This window comes from Oryx dammah, unplaced genomic scaffold (genome assembly GCF_014754425.2).
Source record: "Oryx dammah isolate SB20612 unplaced genomic scaffold, SCBI_Odam_1.1 HiC_scaffold_29, whole genome shotgun sequence".
Classification (NCBI taxonomy): Eukaryota; Metazoa; Chordata; class Mammalia; order Artiodactyla; family Bovidae; genus Oryx; species Oryx dammah.
The window spans coordinates 30192397-30209717 of NW_024070213.1; the positions used below are offsets into that span (position 1 = coordinate 30192397).

At 39.3% G+C, this 17321-nt stretch overlaps 1 protein-coding gene across 3 annotated transcripts in view; it reads right to left on the bottom strand.

The window, feature by feature from the left end:
- The window catches only part of GYS2 (glycogen synthase 2), a 59068-nt gene that overhangs the window by 25944 nt on the left and 15803 nt on the right, over positions 1–17321 (bottom strand). The window contains exons 3-8 of one of the 3 annotated variants that reach the window (XM_040235314.1): positions 13223–13414; positions 10469–10651; positions 8553–8697; positions 4938–5055; positions 4632–4752; positions 929–1035 (exon numbers count right to left, since the gene is read on the bottom strand). In XM_040235314.1, the coding sequence (XP_040091248.1) occupies positions 929–1035; positions 4632–4752; positions 4938–5055; positions 8553–8697; positions 10469–10651; positions 13223–13414 (866 nt within the window). Of the gene's footprint in view, positions 1–928; positions 1036–4631; positions 4753–4937; positions 5056–8552; positions 8698–10468; positions 10652–13205; positions 13415–13483; positions 13507–17321 lie in introns of all 3 variants that reach the window. The other 2 variants (XM_040235315.1, XM_040235316.1) reach the window with 2 other exon arrangements.

Genomic DNA, 17321 nt, shown 5'->3' on the forward strand with positions numbered 1-17321 from the left:
GAATGGAAAGGGAGTGTATGTAGGTACCCATATAATATGAGGAATTTGTTTATGAGAAATGGAATATTTCCTTCCATATCAGTAAACAAGGATGTCACAGTCATCAGCAATTGCAGGCCCCAGTGTGAGATGGTGAGCCCTAAGGAAACTCAGGAAGGAGAATACCTGCCATCTAGCAGCCATCAGACTGCAGTCACTACCTACTGTGAGTCCCAAGGGAGCTCAGAATGTGAAAAACACTGGATACTAGCCTCAAATAGGTGAGGTTTCTATCAAAGGAATGTTTTCAGTGAGTCCAGACTCCTGCATCTTCCCAGACAAAGAAAAGCACTAAGTTTCTTAACTGGGGATATCTGATTTTCTTTTATTAGCAATAATCTTTTGATGTTCAGACTACCTGCCCTTTGTTGCAAAACTTCTATATAATCTGGCTCCTCTCCTGGCCTCCTCAGAGCAGTTCTCTCAGGGTTACTTGAGATGCTGTCTCCCGGGCTCAAAGTTCTAAATATTCCCAGCAAATAAAACATAACTCTCAATTTTTAGGTTGCAACTATTTTTTAAGTCAACATTTATCATTGTTGAGTCTGGCCTACGGGGGAGAGGGGAAGCACGATACTAATTTCGTTATTTTGGCATATGTTTTAACATTTCCATAATAAATTTTTTAAAAATCTGACCCATCTTTAAAGATTTCTACAAAGGCCTTATCCTTCCACAGTAGTTCGTTCCAACATTTTTATACGAACACAGTTTTATAGACATGACAAAATTTAACAAAGGAGCCCAATGAGAAGAGAACTGAGTAGTATGTAAGCTATTATAATCTTAAGGGGAAAAAATAGTTCAAGGAAATAGATCATAAATCATGCACTTAAAAAAAATCCTTTTACACCTATTGCTTGAGAATATTTACAAGATGTGAGGTTACCATAGCTGTTTGCGCACTGCCTGGCCTTTCAGGGTTTCCACGTTGAAATTATTTGTCTTGGCAGGCATAATGAAAAACACCACCACGGTGACGTCACTTTTATGCATCTAATGAGGGGTTAGAAAACACAACAGAGTCAACTATCAAAGATAAAATAAACCATGTGACAGCTGGACCTTAAACTGTGACAAATAGTGCTTTGAAACATCTTGAGAGAATAAGAATACTTATTTATGACTGACAAAGAAATTATACATCACTGTCTTGAAGCTTCTTCAAAAAATTTAAATATGACGTTCAACTAAGATCTGACAATTAACAATTAAAAATCCACACAGAATAATTTCATCACACCCATCATCTAAAATATATAGTAATTGCTACTGATATCACTGTGGTTTTCTGTGGTTAAAAAATAACATAAAAGATTAACACAAATGTTAAAATTCCAGACTGGAAAGTTAATGAGGATTTCGTTTGGGTTTACTCTACGTCTTATAGCTAATTTACACGGATTTGCACAGATTATTAACATTTTTCCATTAAATGTCTTGATTCTTATGATGTTGCATTTTGTTTTTTTCAACCATAAAGGAACCAGAATGGGTACTCAGAACTTTTGGTGTAGCAGTTACTGTGTTGGGTGCTTTAAACACATAAGTTAACCCAAGCCTAACTCTCACTCTCCTCATTAATTTCAAAAGAGAGGCATAAGAGTTTTGATTCTTCTTCTGAGCTCCTATCACAGGTTATTGGCAAACCTGGGAGTCAAACTAATGTTTTGTTTTGTTTTGTTTTTTAAACTGGTGTTTTTTGACTCTACAATCTGTTTACTTTTCCTATTCCAAAATATTATTGACCTGAAGTTTCTCAGAAAGAAATGACATGCCAAAGAACTGTGGGAATGAAAGCATAAACTTACTTAAAACTGTGAACTGATGAATGCTTTTATATTCTGAAATGACTGACTCTTGAATGTGGGGCACTATCATCTAATCTGTGGTCTCTGCCCTCTGGGACCTTATATTCTATCCAAAACATCTACAGGAACCATAAAACAGGAAACACCCCAGGAGTAGGCAATGTGCTTTCATTAAAGACTAAATGTACTATATGGAAAGAAAATGTCTTATTTTGATTTCTCCAAGGATTGTAATTATCTTTGATGTCTAGAATAAGAGAAATTCACTTTTTCTTCACATCTAAAAATAAAGCGAATATTTAATAAATGTATGGATAAATTAATGATGTCTCTAGACATGACATTTTTATATAGCTGTGAGTCCATCTATAAAGCTTGTTAAATAGATACATATCAGAAAATGCTGTGAAATAAGATTATTCCAGTTTATTCTTGAATAATCTTTCTGGTCTTCAATCCTATTTTATAAGCGTGGATGTTTACTAATGTGATTTTAGTAATCTCTTAAAATACTTGGTACAGTGTATGTGCTTAGCCTTTCAGTCATGTTTGGTTCTTTGCCACCCTTTGGACTGTAGACTGCTAGGTTCCTCTCTTCATGGGATTTCCCAGGCAAGAATACTGGAGTGGGTTGCCAGTTCCTTCTCCAGGGGATCTTCCCGACCCAGGGATCAAACCTGCAACTCCTATCTCTCCTGTGTTTCAGGCAGATTCTTTACCCTCTGAGACACCCAGGAATATCTGGGCTAAGACAGTGATAAATCTACGTCCAAGAAATAAAAACTGAATGGGAGAGTTATACAGAGCTCAGGAAATTTTAGATTGCCTCAGCATCTCAATAAAATTAGACTTCTACACTGACCTCTTCTATTTTCCTTATGTATTCTATATTTTTCTATGATGGGACAAGAATATAAGCCAATAACTTTCATCAGTGTCTATCATGCAGTCCTTCCGTTGGCACAGGTTTTATTGCTGGATTAGTTCAGAACCTGTTTTAAGAATATGCCTGCCAATGCAAGAAACACAAGAGACACGAGTTTGATCCCTGGGTCGGGAAGATCCTCTGGAGAAGGAAAGAGTAACCCACTCCAGTATTCTGGCCTGGGAAATCCTATGGACAGAGGAGCCTGGTGGGCTACAGTCCATGGGGTCACAAAGAGTCAGACATGACTGAACATGCTCACGCACCAACAGTTCACAACCTATTTTAAGATTCTGAGCAAATCTAACCTATTGAGCAAAAAATCATTCTGAGCAAATCTATCCTATTGAGCAAAAAATCATTCTGTATTTGGGAGTGGGAAACTCCTCTATGTTTCTGAGTGGTGGGACCTCTCCTAGTTTCATGGTTTGAGGCTTTTGGATCTCAGAGTAGAGGCATGGCTAGTGAGTTGGGAGAGGAATAGAGTTTGTGTGTGTCTGCCCCATTCTATGAGGGCAACTGCTTGGCTGTCAGTCATGTTGCACATGTTTTTCTGAAGGCTTCTGGTTGGAGGGGATGGAAATGGCCAGGGCTGTCTGTGATCAGAAGTCTAATACCGCAAAATTTAATACCAAGGCCCAATATTAGGAAGCCTATTAATGCCATGCAACCAAGCCATATCTCCCATGATAGTATTTTTTTAAATTAATTTTTATTGGAGTATAGTTGTTTTACAAACTCACTCCAGTGTTCTTGCCTGGAGAATCCCAGGGACGGGGGAGCCTGGTGGGCTGCCATCTATGGGGTCGCACAGAGTTGGACACGACTGAAGCAACTTAGCAGCAGCAATTGCTTTACCATGTTGTGTTAGTTTCTACTGTACAGCAAAGTGAACTAGCCATACATATACAAATATCTTCTGTCTTTTAGACTTCCTTCCCATTCAGGTCATCACAGTGCATTAAATCTATCGACTTTTAAAAAAGGCAAGGTTTTGTTTTCTTTACTCTCTGTTTGCTTGATTTCTCTGTATCTTTCAATTGTTTACAAACTCTTGCGGGATAGGTGGGAAAGAGGATGCTATGTGGTCAGCTTAAAACATGGCACATATATAACATATAAAGCAAGAGAATGTAAAAAATGAATGTATACATTTATATATATGTATAACTGAATCAGGGCTTCCCAAGTGGCACTGGTGTAAAGAACCTGCCTGGCAACGCAGGAGACACAAGAGACCTGGGATGATCCCTGGATCAGGAAGATCCCCTAGAGAAGGGCATGGCAACCCACTCCAGTGTTCTTGCCTGGAGAATCCCACGGACAGAGGAGCCTGGTGAGGTACAGTCCACAGGGTCTCAAAGAGTTGGACACGACTGAAGCAACTGAGCATGTGTAACTGTATCACTTTGCCATACCCCTGAAACTAACACCGCATTGTAAATCAACTATATATCAGTAGAATTTTGAAAAATTTTTAAATTAACATAAAATATCATTTGGGGTGCATTTCCAATAAAATTTTGCTTCTATGATTCTTTAAAAGAAAAACACCATACTATGATATTGGCTATATACCCAATATAACATGATAAGTTTGTAGCTCTCTTTAAAACATATCTGACATCCTAGACAAATACACGAGCAAAGAGTGTGGCAATCATACTTATCATTTTAAATACGATAATTGAAAGACCAAAAGCATTTTTAAAATAAAGCTATCATTTTAAGTCTTCAAAATCATATATATTTTTAAAAGCCATTTGAAAAGCCAGGAAGTTCTTTACTTTCCACAGAACAAAGTTCTCTATAAAAGCACTGTTTCGTGTTCGTTTTGTGTTCTAGAGCATTCTTACCCTCAGCAGGAAGTTTAACCTGGATAAGGATTCTAAGAAGATGTCAGCTCCTTTGTTTGAAAACTCATACCTCCCAGCAATGAAGAGGAACAATGTTTTTTCAAGATCAAAGTCCAGATGACTAAAACAAAACAAAACAGTTTCCAATGAAAGAAAGCAACAGCAACAAAATGTACACATGAGTTCTGTTAAAGTACAAAGGGGACTGGGAAAGATAAACGTTTACTTTAACAACCCCGTTTTCTCTACACCCCAGATCCCTAACAGCACAGGATAATTTTTTTTTTTTAATATAGAAAAACATACCCATAGAAATGACCTCGAACAAACTCTTGGATCCTGGCCTTGTACATAGCATGGAGATTTTGAAACTCATGTACAGCTGAAAATTTCTTAACGTTCAAGCCATTTGGAGTAACTACATCTGGAAAAGCAAAGTAAAATCCTCATGAAAAATCTCTTTTGAGAGAGGGCAGCATTGCCAAAACAACAGTATTTTGCTAGAGAAGACTCTTGAGAGTCCCTTGGGCAGCAAGGAAACCAAACCAACCACTCCTAAAGGAAATCAGCCCTGAATATTAATGGGAAGGACAGATGCTGAAGCTGAAGCTCCAATACTTTGGCCACCTGATGCGAAGAGCCCACTCATTAGAAAAGACCCTGATGCTGGGAAAGATGGAAGACAGGAAGAGAAAGAGGAGGCAGAGGATGAGATGGTTGAATGGCATCCCCGACTCGATGGACATGAGTTTGTGCAAGCTTCGGAAGCTGGTAATGGACAGGGAAGCCTAAAGTGCTGCAGTCCATGGGGTCACAAAGAGTTGGACACAACTTAGCAATTGAACAACAACAACAAGTTAGCTGTCTATTAACATTTCTAGTTTCTGACTATCATAGAAGTGGAAGTTTATAAAAATCCATAATGAATCGCTGACATAGAAAATCAGGAGGATCTGACTGAAATAGCATTGAGTAATGGGTATTATGTAATAGACCAATAGCAAAAATAGTCATTGTTAAGAGTTTTCAGTTACCCATCTCTTACTATGCATTAGGTACTGCTCTAAATGCCTTGTAATGTAACTCATTTAATCCCTGCAACAACCAGTGGAGCAAGGTGATATTTCAGAGGCAGAAACTGAGACACAGAGTTGTTCCAAAACACATGGGTAGAGGCCATGCTGTCTGTCTCCACCTGTTTTGCCCTTAACTGTGCTGTGTGCTAAACTAGCTCCCTTTTTGTTTTAATTTTTATTGGCGTAAAGTGGCTTTACAGTGTTGTGTTAGTTTCTACTGTATGGCAAAGTGAATCAGATATATATATATATAGTGAATCAGATGTATATATATATATACATCCCCTGTTTTTTGGATTTCTTTCCCATTTAGATCACCACATAGCACTGAGTAGAATTCATGTAGGTTCTCATCAGTTATCTATTGTATACGTGCATGTGTGCTAAATCACTTCAGTCATGTCCAGCTCTTTGCTACCCAGCGAACACTAGCCCATCAGGCTCCTGTGTCCATAGGATTCTCCAGGCAAGAATACTGGAGTGGTTTGCCATGCCCTCCTCCAAGGCATCTTCCTGACCCAAGGATCAAACCCAGGTCTCTGATGTTTCCTGCACTGGCCAGTGGGTTCTTTACCACTAGGGCTACTTGGGAAGTCCATCTGTTTTATACACAGTAGCATAAATATGTCAATCCCAATCTCTCAGTTCCCATCCTCTCCTTTCCCCCTTGGTATCCATGTGCTTGTTCTCTATGTCTGTGTCTCTATTTCTCTTTCCTAAATAGAATTATCTATACCAATTTGTTTAGACTCCACATATGTGCATTAATATATGGTATTTGTTTTTCTCTTTCTGACTTACTTCACTCCATATGACAGCCCCTCAGTCCATCCCTGTTAAACTACCGCGTGCCATTTTATTTTAGTCAAATGTGTGAAGAGTGTTCTGTCCATAAGGAACATTGGAAAAGCAGCCCTTTATTCCAACACATAACTGATTCTTTCTTCCTAGAAGATTTTGTTGCTTGGGTAGGGAGACATTTTTGTTTTTTCAGAATATTGGTCTATGTCAGGAAAGATAAAGACTGCTCAGAATACATGATGGAAATCACCTACTGAGTTGAATTCATGGGTTATTGTATTTAGAAGCAGCAAAAACAACAGACAGAAGTTAGTAGACAAACTATTGAGACACTAGAAAAGAGTGAGAAACCTCAGAATGTGTAATGTCATGTAAATAAGGAATGATAGAGGCATCTGCCACCTTTAATTGCCAAAGAATGTCAAGGAACAAAAAAATTACAGAATTGTGAACCTGGTGATTGTTGAAAAAGCAATTTTAGATCAAGTGTTGGAGGTTGGAAGTTAAAGTTGAAGAGGCTCTAAAAAGTGGAAAAACTATGGATTATTTTTATAAAATACTTGATAGCAAGAGGAAGGATGAGATTATGTAGACATCTAAGAGGGTAGTGGTTTTGAGAGAAATTTTTATTTCAGAATAGGAAAAAACAAACCATTTTTGTAAGCGCAGAAAAGGATACTGATGACAGGAAAAAAAAGTAAGATCCAAGAAACAAGTGAGCATATTGAAGCAAACTCCTGCAAGAGACACGAGTGTGAGAAGCAAAGTGGATTCAAGAGAACCTTTGGAAAGAATAAAGAATAGCACAGGATCTTCAGGCTGCCACTATTCAAATTACTTGCTTCCTTTGTAATTATGTAGAACTTTGTAATGCTTTCTCTAGATGTTAAACTGGTATACAAAAGAAAGATTAATTAACTAGAGATAAGACCACAGGAATTAAGCAAGGAAAATGTATTAATCAGAACTGTTTTGTTGCAAGTAAGAGAAATCTGGGCTTCCCTGGTAGCTCAGCTGGTAAAGAAACCGCCTGCAATGCAGGAGACCCTGATTTGATTCCTGGGTTGGGAAGATCCCCTGGAAGAGGGCATGTCAACCCACTCCAGTATTCTTGCTTGGAGAATCCGCATGGACAGAGGAGCCTGGCGGGCTACAGTCCATGGGGTCGCAAAGAGTCAGACATGACTGAGTGACTAAGTACAGCACAAGCGAAATCTACTAACACTGGTTTAGGTATTACAAGGAGGAATTATTAGTAGGATGCTGGAGTGTCTGATGGCAAAGCTGTAGCTGGGCCTCAGGAATTAATTTAAACCATGGTCTAAATCACTGTGGAGGATCTAGAGTTCTCTCAATCTGTTTCTGCTTCTTACTGTACTTCACTGTAGCTTATCTTTCTTGGCATCTCATGCAACATAGGAAGTGGACACCACCAACAGCTTCCAAGCTTATATTATACAAGACTATTCAAACAAACTCATCTGTTTAGACTCGTTATGAAACCATTCTGATTGCGCCAACTTATACCAGGTATCCTCCTCTGGACCAACCAGCTGTGGCCAGGTGACAGGGTCATGTTTTATGAACATACCTCTTGGCCTTGCAACCTTGGGATGGGTCTGGGGCTAGTTCCCAGAAAAACTTGCAAGAAAATCTTGGGAAGAGTAAAGCAACAGGTTTCTACTAAACAGGACCAATGAGTCAATGTTCTAAGATGTAGGACTGGTGAAGTCTCACACACGTTTCTGATATTTTCCTGACATTCATTTTCTTAAAATAGAAAAGTCAACTCAGCTTGCTTAAACACAGGAAGTCATCATGACAACCCAGCTCAGAATTAAGAGTATTTTAAACATAGACTATTCAACAAGCACAGATTGTATACTATTATGTTCCAGATATAGCTTAGTGTTCAACAAAGCTACTGAAAATAAGAATTCAAATATGTATAAAGATTTGAGTAGTGATAGTGCAGTTTTCTTATTTTATGCATTTTTGTTCAAAACTATCACAGATCGGTGACAAACTCAGGGATAAGAATTACCAGGTTTTCTCTTCAGCATGTGTTCTGCCTCGATTGCTGTAATTTCAGAAACTGTGGTGAAAACATGAGCACAATGGACAGAAGCGCGCTCCATGCAATACCGGTGATAAATCTGCCTTTCCCCAGCCTCTTTGTCTATGTTAAACTGTGAAAACAAAACAAACACACACACATAGACATTTGCTTACACCAATTCTTCTACATAGGCAAAGCAAAATCACATGTTTCTCACACTGTTTTTCCTTATGGCTATGTGGAATTTTATGACCACAGAAAAGAAGTGACAAATTTTTATTAAACCCATCACTGAAACACAAAGCTACTTATGCTTACAAAGAGTGCTCTTTACTTTAAGCTGGGGAGATATGCAATCATATTTGAAGACAGTGTGATATGAACACTGACCTTTTATTGAAATGATAAAGTTATAATATTGATATATAGCTATATATCATGATTTTGTTCCTTAAAAACAACTAATAAAACCTGATGAATATTATTAGTTGTTTTTATTAATTGCTATATACTATGCTCTTAAGTATTTTGAAGTGAAATATTTGATGTGCTTAAAATATTCGCTATGCCTCTGTAATATTTTCTCTTTCACAAACATCAAAACCTGCTCTTCTCCAGGAAACACGGTGGTTGAGCTTATCACAGATCACTGGTTTGCCCTTATTAGTCTACTTAGGAAATCTCCCTGAACTCTTGACTTTTCTGAATTCCTTGGTGACTTTATTCTGAATATACATCTTATGTTTACAATTTGACCTTCAGGTTCAACTGACCTTTTTATAGGCAAGCTCTCCTTAGGACCATTCACTGTTTTGCAAATTTTAAGTTTTGTCCAAAAGAACTTTCCTAGATTCAAAATGCCTCTGAGATGGTGGTATAACTTTCTGCTCTCATTATCTGAGTAGTAGTAATCATGTATTACAAATAGGCACAAAAATACACTCAGAAAAGTATGCAGTCTATTGCATAGAGTCCTAGAATTTTTTTAAACGAGAGGTGGGGGTCAATTTTTCAACTTCCTAATGTTCCCAATAGTGAGACAAACTCTAAAATGCTAAATTGACTTGACTGGCAATATAGACACCAAGTCTGCAAAACTCCTGACTGTATGTTACTCAAATGCTTAACCATGATTTTTTAATTTTAACTTTTTTACATTCTTTCCTTACTTATTTTTTAAAATTTATTTGATTTTAATTGGAGGATAATTGCTTTACAATGTTATATTGGTCGCTTGACCACTACTACTGACAAAATGATACGAAAAACATAGTTACATTAATCTGAACTGATGAAAACCGGAAGAAAGAAGTCAAAACTGAATGACTTTAGGTCATAGAATAGGGCAGTCTTCTAAGATAAGCAAACCCAACTGTTTAATCACCAGGGATCTACATTCCTGTTTTTGGTAACTCTGTCTTAACTGCACCCCCCACAAAACTCCACCTGTAACTCACTGCAGAATTACAGCAGAAATCTGACCTTCGTTCATTTGGAGGATGGAGGAAGTGAGGCTCATAGTACAAGCGGATGTCTAGCATCCCTGTGGGGTACCTGCCACTCAGAGCTGTGTGAGGATCCTGGGGTCCTCACAGCATTTCCCAAGCAGCCCAACCTCAGGGCCGCGGTGGCTGATGTCTTCCAGGCCCCTTTGGATCTTGGGTCGTTACTTCAAAGTGGACAGACATCTGGCCTGTCCCCGCTACACTCGGCTGCACTCTGAACAAAGTTAAACTTTATGAGCTCTCAGCCCCCTCAGGGAAAGCTGCGTCATGAATATTGATTGGTCAAAAGGGCATTTCTGCCATCTGGATGACAGATGAAAGGTGAAGATCAATACTTCCCATCCTTCAGCTTCAAGAGTCGGAAAGAAAGGTGGCGAGGGTGGAAGAGCTAATTACCTTATCAAGGCGGTTGTAAAAATCAATGTTAGCTGCACAGAGATACCGCCCAAGCAGGGTGGCGTGGGTGGTAAAGACTGTAGCAATGGGCAGTTTCCGAGCTCGAGAAAGGATCAGTCCAATCCCAGCTTGCCATTCATGGAACTGGACGATGACGTGTCTCCCATCAGCATGGTCCGTCACCTAGGTCAGACAAGAAGCTTGTAGAAAAGTTCAGGATGAAGTTTGATCTTACTCATAGTCCACAGAAAAAGGAAAGTTGTTATGCTTGTAAATTTTAGTACAATTAAAAGGAATCTAAATATAAACCATGCAGATTTAGCAACTATAAGGGTTTTCTAGAATTTATCTTCCTGTTCATAAAGCCCATATATGTTTATGGCTTAATCCTCTTTTTCAATATGGATCAGATTTATTTTTGCATTCACAGAGGGGACTCCTAGAATAAATGTACAGTAGGCACCCCACTCCAGTACTCTTGCCTGGAAAATCCCACGGACGGAGGAGCCAAGTGGGCTGCAGTCCATGGGGTTGCTAAGTCGGACACGACTGAGCGACTTCACTTTCACTTTTCACTTTCATGCACTGGAGAAGGAAATGGCAACCCACTCCAGTGTTCTTGCCTGGAGAATCCCAGGGACGGGGGAGCCTGGTGGGCTGCCGTCTATGGGGTCCCATAGAGTCGGACATGACTGAAGCGACTTAACTTAGCAGTAGGTGATCAATAAATATTCATTGAATGAATGAATGATTAATAGCAATAAAATTTTTGAAGTTGCACTGAGCAGCTGAATCAATTGGGACAAGCCACTTATAATCTTCTTTTTTAGATTAAAAGTAACGACTTCCTGGCTCAGATGGTAAAGCCTCTGTCTACAATGCAGGAGACCCGGGTTCGAGCCCTGGGTTGGGAAGATCACCTGGAGAAGGAAATGGCAATCCACTCCAGTACTATTGCCTGGAAAATCCCATGGACAGAGGATCCTGGCAGGCTGCGATCTATGGGGTCGCAAAGAGTCGGACACGACTGAGTGACTTCACTTCACTTCATGTTTTAGGTCAGTCTTACTTGGATTTTCTGCTACTTAGGGCCAAAAACATTTTAGCTGATATATTATTATATACATCATTATTTTATATTATAATAATATTATTTTATATTATTAATATTATTTTAATATATCTTATTTTGTATATTATTATTTTAAGAATATGGGACTGGGGGAAAAAGAGATTTGCTTAGAATCAAATAGAAATTTAGTAACACACTGAGGATACAGATCTAATTCCAGGTCTAACTCTAACACTAGGCAAGGCACCAATTTCTTAGCCTTAAAGTTACTTTGTTTCACTAAAAACAGAGCTATCATACGATCCAGCAATCCCACTCCTGGGCATATGTCTGGTATAGATGAAAACTCTAATTTGGAAGGATACACACACCCCAGTGTTCATAGCAGCACTATTTACAATACCCAAGACCTGGAAGCAATCTAAATGTCTATCAGCCAATGAATGGAAAAAGACATGGCATACATATACAATGGAATATTACTCAGTCATAAAAGAATGAAATACTGTCATTTGCAACAACATAGATGCAGTAGAGATTATCATACTAAGTAAAGTAAATCAGAGATATCATTTATACGGGAAATTTAAATATAATACACAAATGAATTTGTTTACAAAATGGAAACAGACTCACATAGAAACAAACTTAGAGTTACCAAAAGGTAAACAGTGGTGGGTAGGGATAAATTAGGAGTATGGGATTAAGAGATACACAGTACTATATATAAACTAGATAAGCAGTAAAGATTCACAAACTGTAATTTATATCTTCTAATAACCTACACACCCTTTATGGCTGTTGGCTTCATCAGAAAGAAGTTATACTGGTCAAGGGGAGACACAACCAATATACAGCTCTGTGATTTGTTCTTAGAACACAGTCCCACTTTGCCAGAGATGCTCTTAATTTTTTGATTTTTAAGCAAGGCATAATCATCTTGAGGTAATGCAAGGAATGTGAAGAAATCCTACTGCCATCCTTTCAGGAATTGAGTACAGACTTGGCTCATTTAACAAAGACTGATTTCCAAGGCCCTTACTGTTGTTTTACATCTACAGAATATCTCACTGCTGTGGACTTCTTAGCAACTGCTGAGATCACTTCACCCTTTAGTAAATGATTGAAAGATCTAAGAGCCATTGCAGTCACACAAGCACTCATGCATGAACAAAATCAAATATTTCAAGCCATTTTCTACTCCCCTGATGCTGGAACGCATGTACTTAGTCCATGATGTGGAGTATTTTTTCTTGCATATATACTGGATATTACCTATGTAGCAGGAAATATAATTGGGTGTTTTACCCACATTGTTCTAGTTAAATCTGACATAAGGTAAATATTAATAAGCATGATTATCACCATGTTTCAAAGACTGGTATTCAGTCACAGGGCTTCCCTGGTGGCTCAGACTGTAAAGAATCTGCCTGCAGTGTGTGAGACCTGGGTTCGATCCCTGGGTTGGGAAGATCCCCTGGAGCAGGGCATGGCAACCCACCCCAGTATTCTTGCCTGGAGAATCCCCATTGAGTTACAAGAAGGCATTGTCTCAGATTCCTTTGATATGTCAATAAAACAATTAATAATGGTACCATCTCAAAACTAGCTTGAAAACCAGAGGGTCATTGCTGGCTACAGCAATGTGCTTCTCTCTCGTGGGACTCTACAGTAAATAGTACCTCTTTCAAGAACCAGGCAGTTAATGACCCAAAGATCAGCATATCATTGGCTTCGTGGTCGTGATAAGGAATGCCAACGTTGCATGCTTCCCAGAGGTCTCCTTTCCACTTGTCCAGGTTCCAAGCCGAATAGCCAATGTCAAAGAGAACCACGTAAGGACTCCCTTCTATCAGCCATCTTCCAAAGCGTACCTGCCGTAGAAAGGACACACAGCCATGGAGTAACACTAGGCAACGCAGGAGAGGAAAATGTATTTGTACTTAGAGGCTGTACTTGATAGAAACTGTATTTAGAACTCTGGAGATTACACAAGCCATATAGAAAACAATAGCGGTAACACGGAGCATCTCATGTTTGAGCCTGAAGAGGAAATGGGCCGGCACCCAATCATCGAGAATCTCCAAGTTCTTGCTTTTCATTAAATTTAGTCATTCAAAAATGAAGTATGTAGACCATGTGATCTTTGTTCTTCTGTCTATCATTACCTTCCCATGACCTTGAGCTCATGGTTTTAGGTTGTTTCTCTAGACAAAAGTATATGATTTCTCTTATTCCTCCCATTAAAAAAAAAAAAGTGACGATAAGTGTTTCCCAGTGTGGTTACTGCAAGAAGTCTTAACTAAATATATTGACCAAGACATATTTTGGGGGCTTCCCAGGCAGTGCTAGTGGTACAGAACCTACCTGCCAATGCAGGAGACATAAACGCGGGTTTGACCCCTGGATCAGGAAGATCCCCTGGAGGAAGGCATGGCAACCCACTTGAGTATTCTTAACTGGAGAATCCCACGGACAGAGGAGCCTAGAGGGCTATGGTCCATATGGTTGCACAGTCAGATACGTCTGAAGCGACTTCATGCACACAGGCAAGACACATTTTCTCTTTAAGATAACTATTCTATTATATTCTTCAAATTGATTATTTATTCCAAAATATTTTACCGTGTGGATGTTTTAATGCAGCAGCTGTTTCAAATTTTTCCAATTAAAAACTATATAGTCATTTGTATGTTTAAATTTTAACTTTCCTTTTGGTATCTACTTTACTATAGTAATTTACTCATGTTTTTTATTTTATGTTTTTTCTCCTATTATGTGCAAGGCAATTCCATAAATGAATTCAAACCCTTTTTGAAGTTGGCAGAAGCTAAGAGCCTCTCTCACTGGGTATCTAGTCCTCTCTAGTAAACTGAATTTACGTTGCCAGCATTGACATTATGACTCCTCCCAAGGCAGAATTTTCCAGAGCATGAAAGCCCATTTGATCACCATTCCCTTACTTGGGACTCAGGAATTCATGGTGATTTCTTTCTCCCATCCATGCCTTGGTCAACACTGAAAGATCCTCATTACTTGTCAGCTGCATCCATTACAATTCAGTTTTTATTATCATGGCATAATTTCCTTTTCAGATTTAGTTTTCTTGAGCTCCAAAGAGCTTTTCAATAGATTCTTTTGGGACATTCATTGATTTATACATTCATTTAACAAATAGGTACTGGCTGCCTGATAAGTGGCATATGATGTAGTGAGCTAAGAGCACAGAGAAGTGTTGAAACTACAGAAAATGTAAGCTAGCTGGTCTTGACTTCCAATGCATTCTTGCTCATGACAGGAAACATCTTTACATCAGAGATCCACTTGGAATCTTGAGTGCAGTCAGTTTCATCATGACTTTCATCTCCCTCTTCTTTCACAAAAGCTTCAGATGTGAGGGGCTTCCCTCGTAGCTCAGTTGGTAAAGAATCCGTCTGCATTGCAGGAGACCCCGGTTTGATTCCTGGGTTGGGAAGGTCCTCTTCAGAAGGGATAGGCTACCCACTCCAGTATTCTCGGACTTCCCTTGTGGCTCAGCTGGTAAAGAAGCCTCCTACAATGTGGGAGACCTGGGTTTGATCCCTGGGTTGAGATGATCCCCTGGAGAAGGAAAAGGCTACCCATTGCAGTATTCTGGCCTGGAGAACTCCATGGACTGTATAGTCCATGGGGTCGCCAAGAGTCAGACATGACCAAGAGGTTTCACTGTCACACTTTCAAACGTTAACCCCTTCTAACATCTCACTCATTTCATCCCAACAGTATAACCTGCAACCTTTGTTATTCTAATTCTCCACACCATTCTCACTGTGATATGCTGCCAAAGTACCCTTTGGGACTTCAACTTCCCTTTTAAACTAAATGTTCTACACCCTAAACCTCCTAGACACCACCACTCTCAGCGACATCTCAATAAAAACTCATTTTTCCACTCTTAGAAAGTATATTCCTCAGGTGAATGCGAAGGAAAGTTAAGATTTTTTTACATCATACTGAGACTTTTAAAACCTTATTCTTTCTTTGCATATAAAGACATCTCTGAAATTTACATTATCCAAACATGTTACCTTACCCTATTCTATGAATCTCCTGAGTACTTTTCTACCTTATTCTGGGAAATTTTAAAATCAGGATTGTATCTTACACACTTACCTCATAGCTATTTGACCTTACTGACTTTAAAGAACTTCATGTCCACTGCATGTCAGCCACCCAAGCTCAAGGCTGCAATCTTATCCTTGTCAATACCCAAACTGTTACTCCTCTGAAATGTTTATCCTTCAACGACAACTTCCATACATCTCTCACTGTGTTTTTCTTTCATTTTCCTCTTCAGCATCTCCAGTTTCTAGGACCCTCCTTCTCGTCCTACATCATCACCATTTTTTTTCCTTTTATCACTTCCTTTCCTGTCCATTTCAGACCCAACCATCCAGCAACTCAACCATTAATTTAGTCAATTGCACAGTTACCTCCAAGACTTATGCCACCTTGCCCCATTGCACATCTGCTGAAGTTAAACGACACTGAATCTCCAACTATTTAACTTCTAACACTTTCACTCGGGCTGCTGACTGAAGTAAAGCCCCTCTACGTATGAACCTTCAAGTTGCGAACTTTTAAAGATGCAAACGTGCATTCACATATCCAATCACATAAATTAGTTCACATGTGTGGCATACATTGCCACACGTGTGCATATTCTACAAGTGGTTATGCTTTTGTGTACTTTACTGTACAGTACTATATAGAATACAGTAGTATAGTACTTTATTTCAGGCCCCAGACCCTGTGCCATCAACATCAGGCATGCATGAAATTGCAGCTCACCTTCCATCTCCTATTGCTGATGATTCCTCAGCTCTACCATCTCTGACCTCCCTCCTCCAGTCAGGAAATCTTCTTGTCGGTTCACCTGATGCCAGCCCTTGAATGCTAGCTATGGGACGGTACTACTGTACTTTTGCAGGCACTGTACTGTAAGGTTAAAAATGTTTTACTTTTTGTGTTCATTTTTCATGTATTGTTTGTGTGAAAAGTATCATAAACCTATTACAGGACAGTGCTATATAGCCAGTTGTGTTAGTTGGGTACCTAGGCTAACTTTGGTGAACAAACAATTGAACCTGAGAATGTGCTCTCGAAACAGAATTCATTCATGTGTAGGAGACTCCTGGAGAAAGTCACAGTTGTGTATATTTGTGCCATTAAAAAGTCAGGCTCAGATGGTAAAAGCATCTGCCTACAATGCAGGAGACCCAGGTTCGATCCCTGGGTTGGGAAGATCCCCTGGAGAAAGAAATGGCACCCCACTCCAGTACTCTTGCCTGGAAAATCCCATGGATGGAGGAGCCTGGTGGGCTGCATTCCATGGGGTCACAAAGAGTCGGACACGACTGAGTGACTTCACATACCTTAAGGAGGGGCTTCTCTGATGGCTCAGTTGGTAAAGAATCTGCCTACAATGCAGGAGACCTGGGTTCAATCCCTGGGTCAGGAAGATCCCCTGGAAATGGCAACCCACTCCAGTATTCTTGCCTGGAGAATTCCATGGACAGAGGAGCCTGGTGGGCTACGGTCCATGAGGTCACAAAGAGTCATACATGACTAATCAACTAACACACACACATACCTTAGCGATGTCAGGAAATTCTTTTCCCTATTCCTTAAACACTTTTCCAGAATTTCTTTCTTCACACTCTCTTATATTAATCCTTGCCTTCTAACTCTCAGAACTCTTTATCTTCAGCACTTAAGATCACTGAAAACACGGAGTTAGAT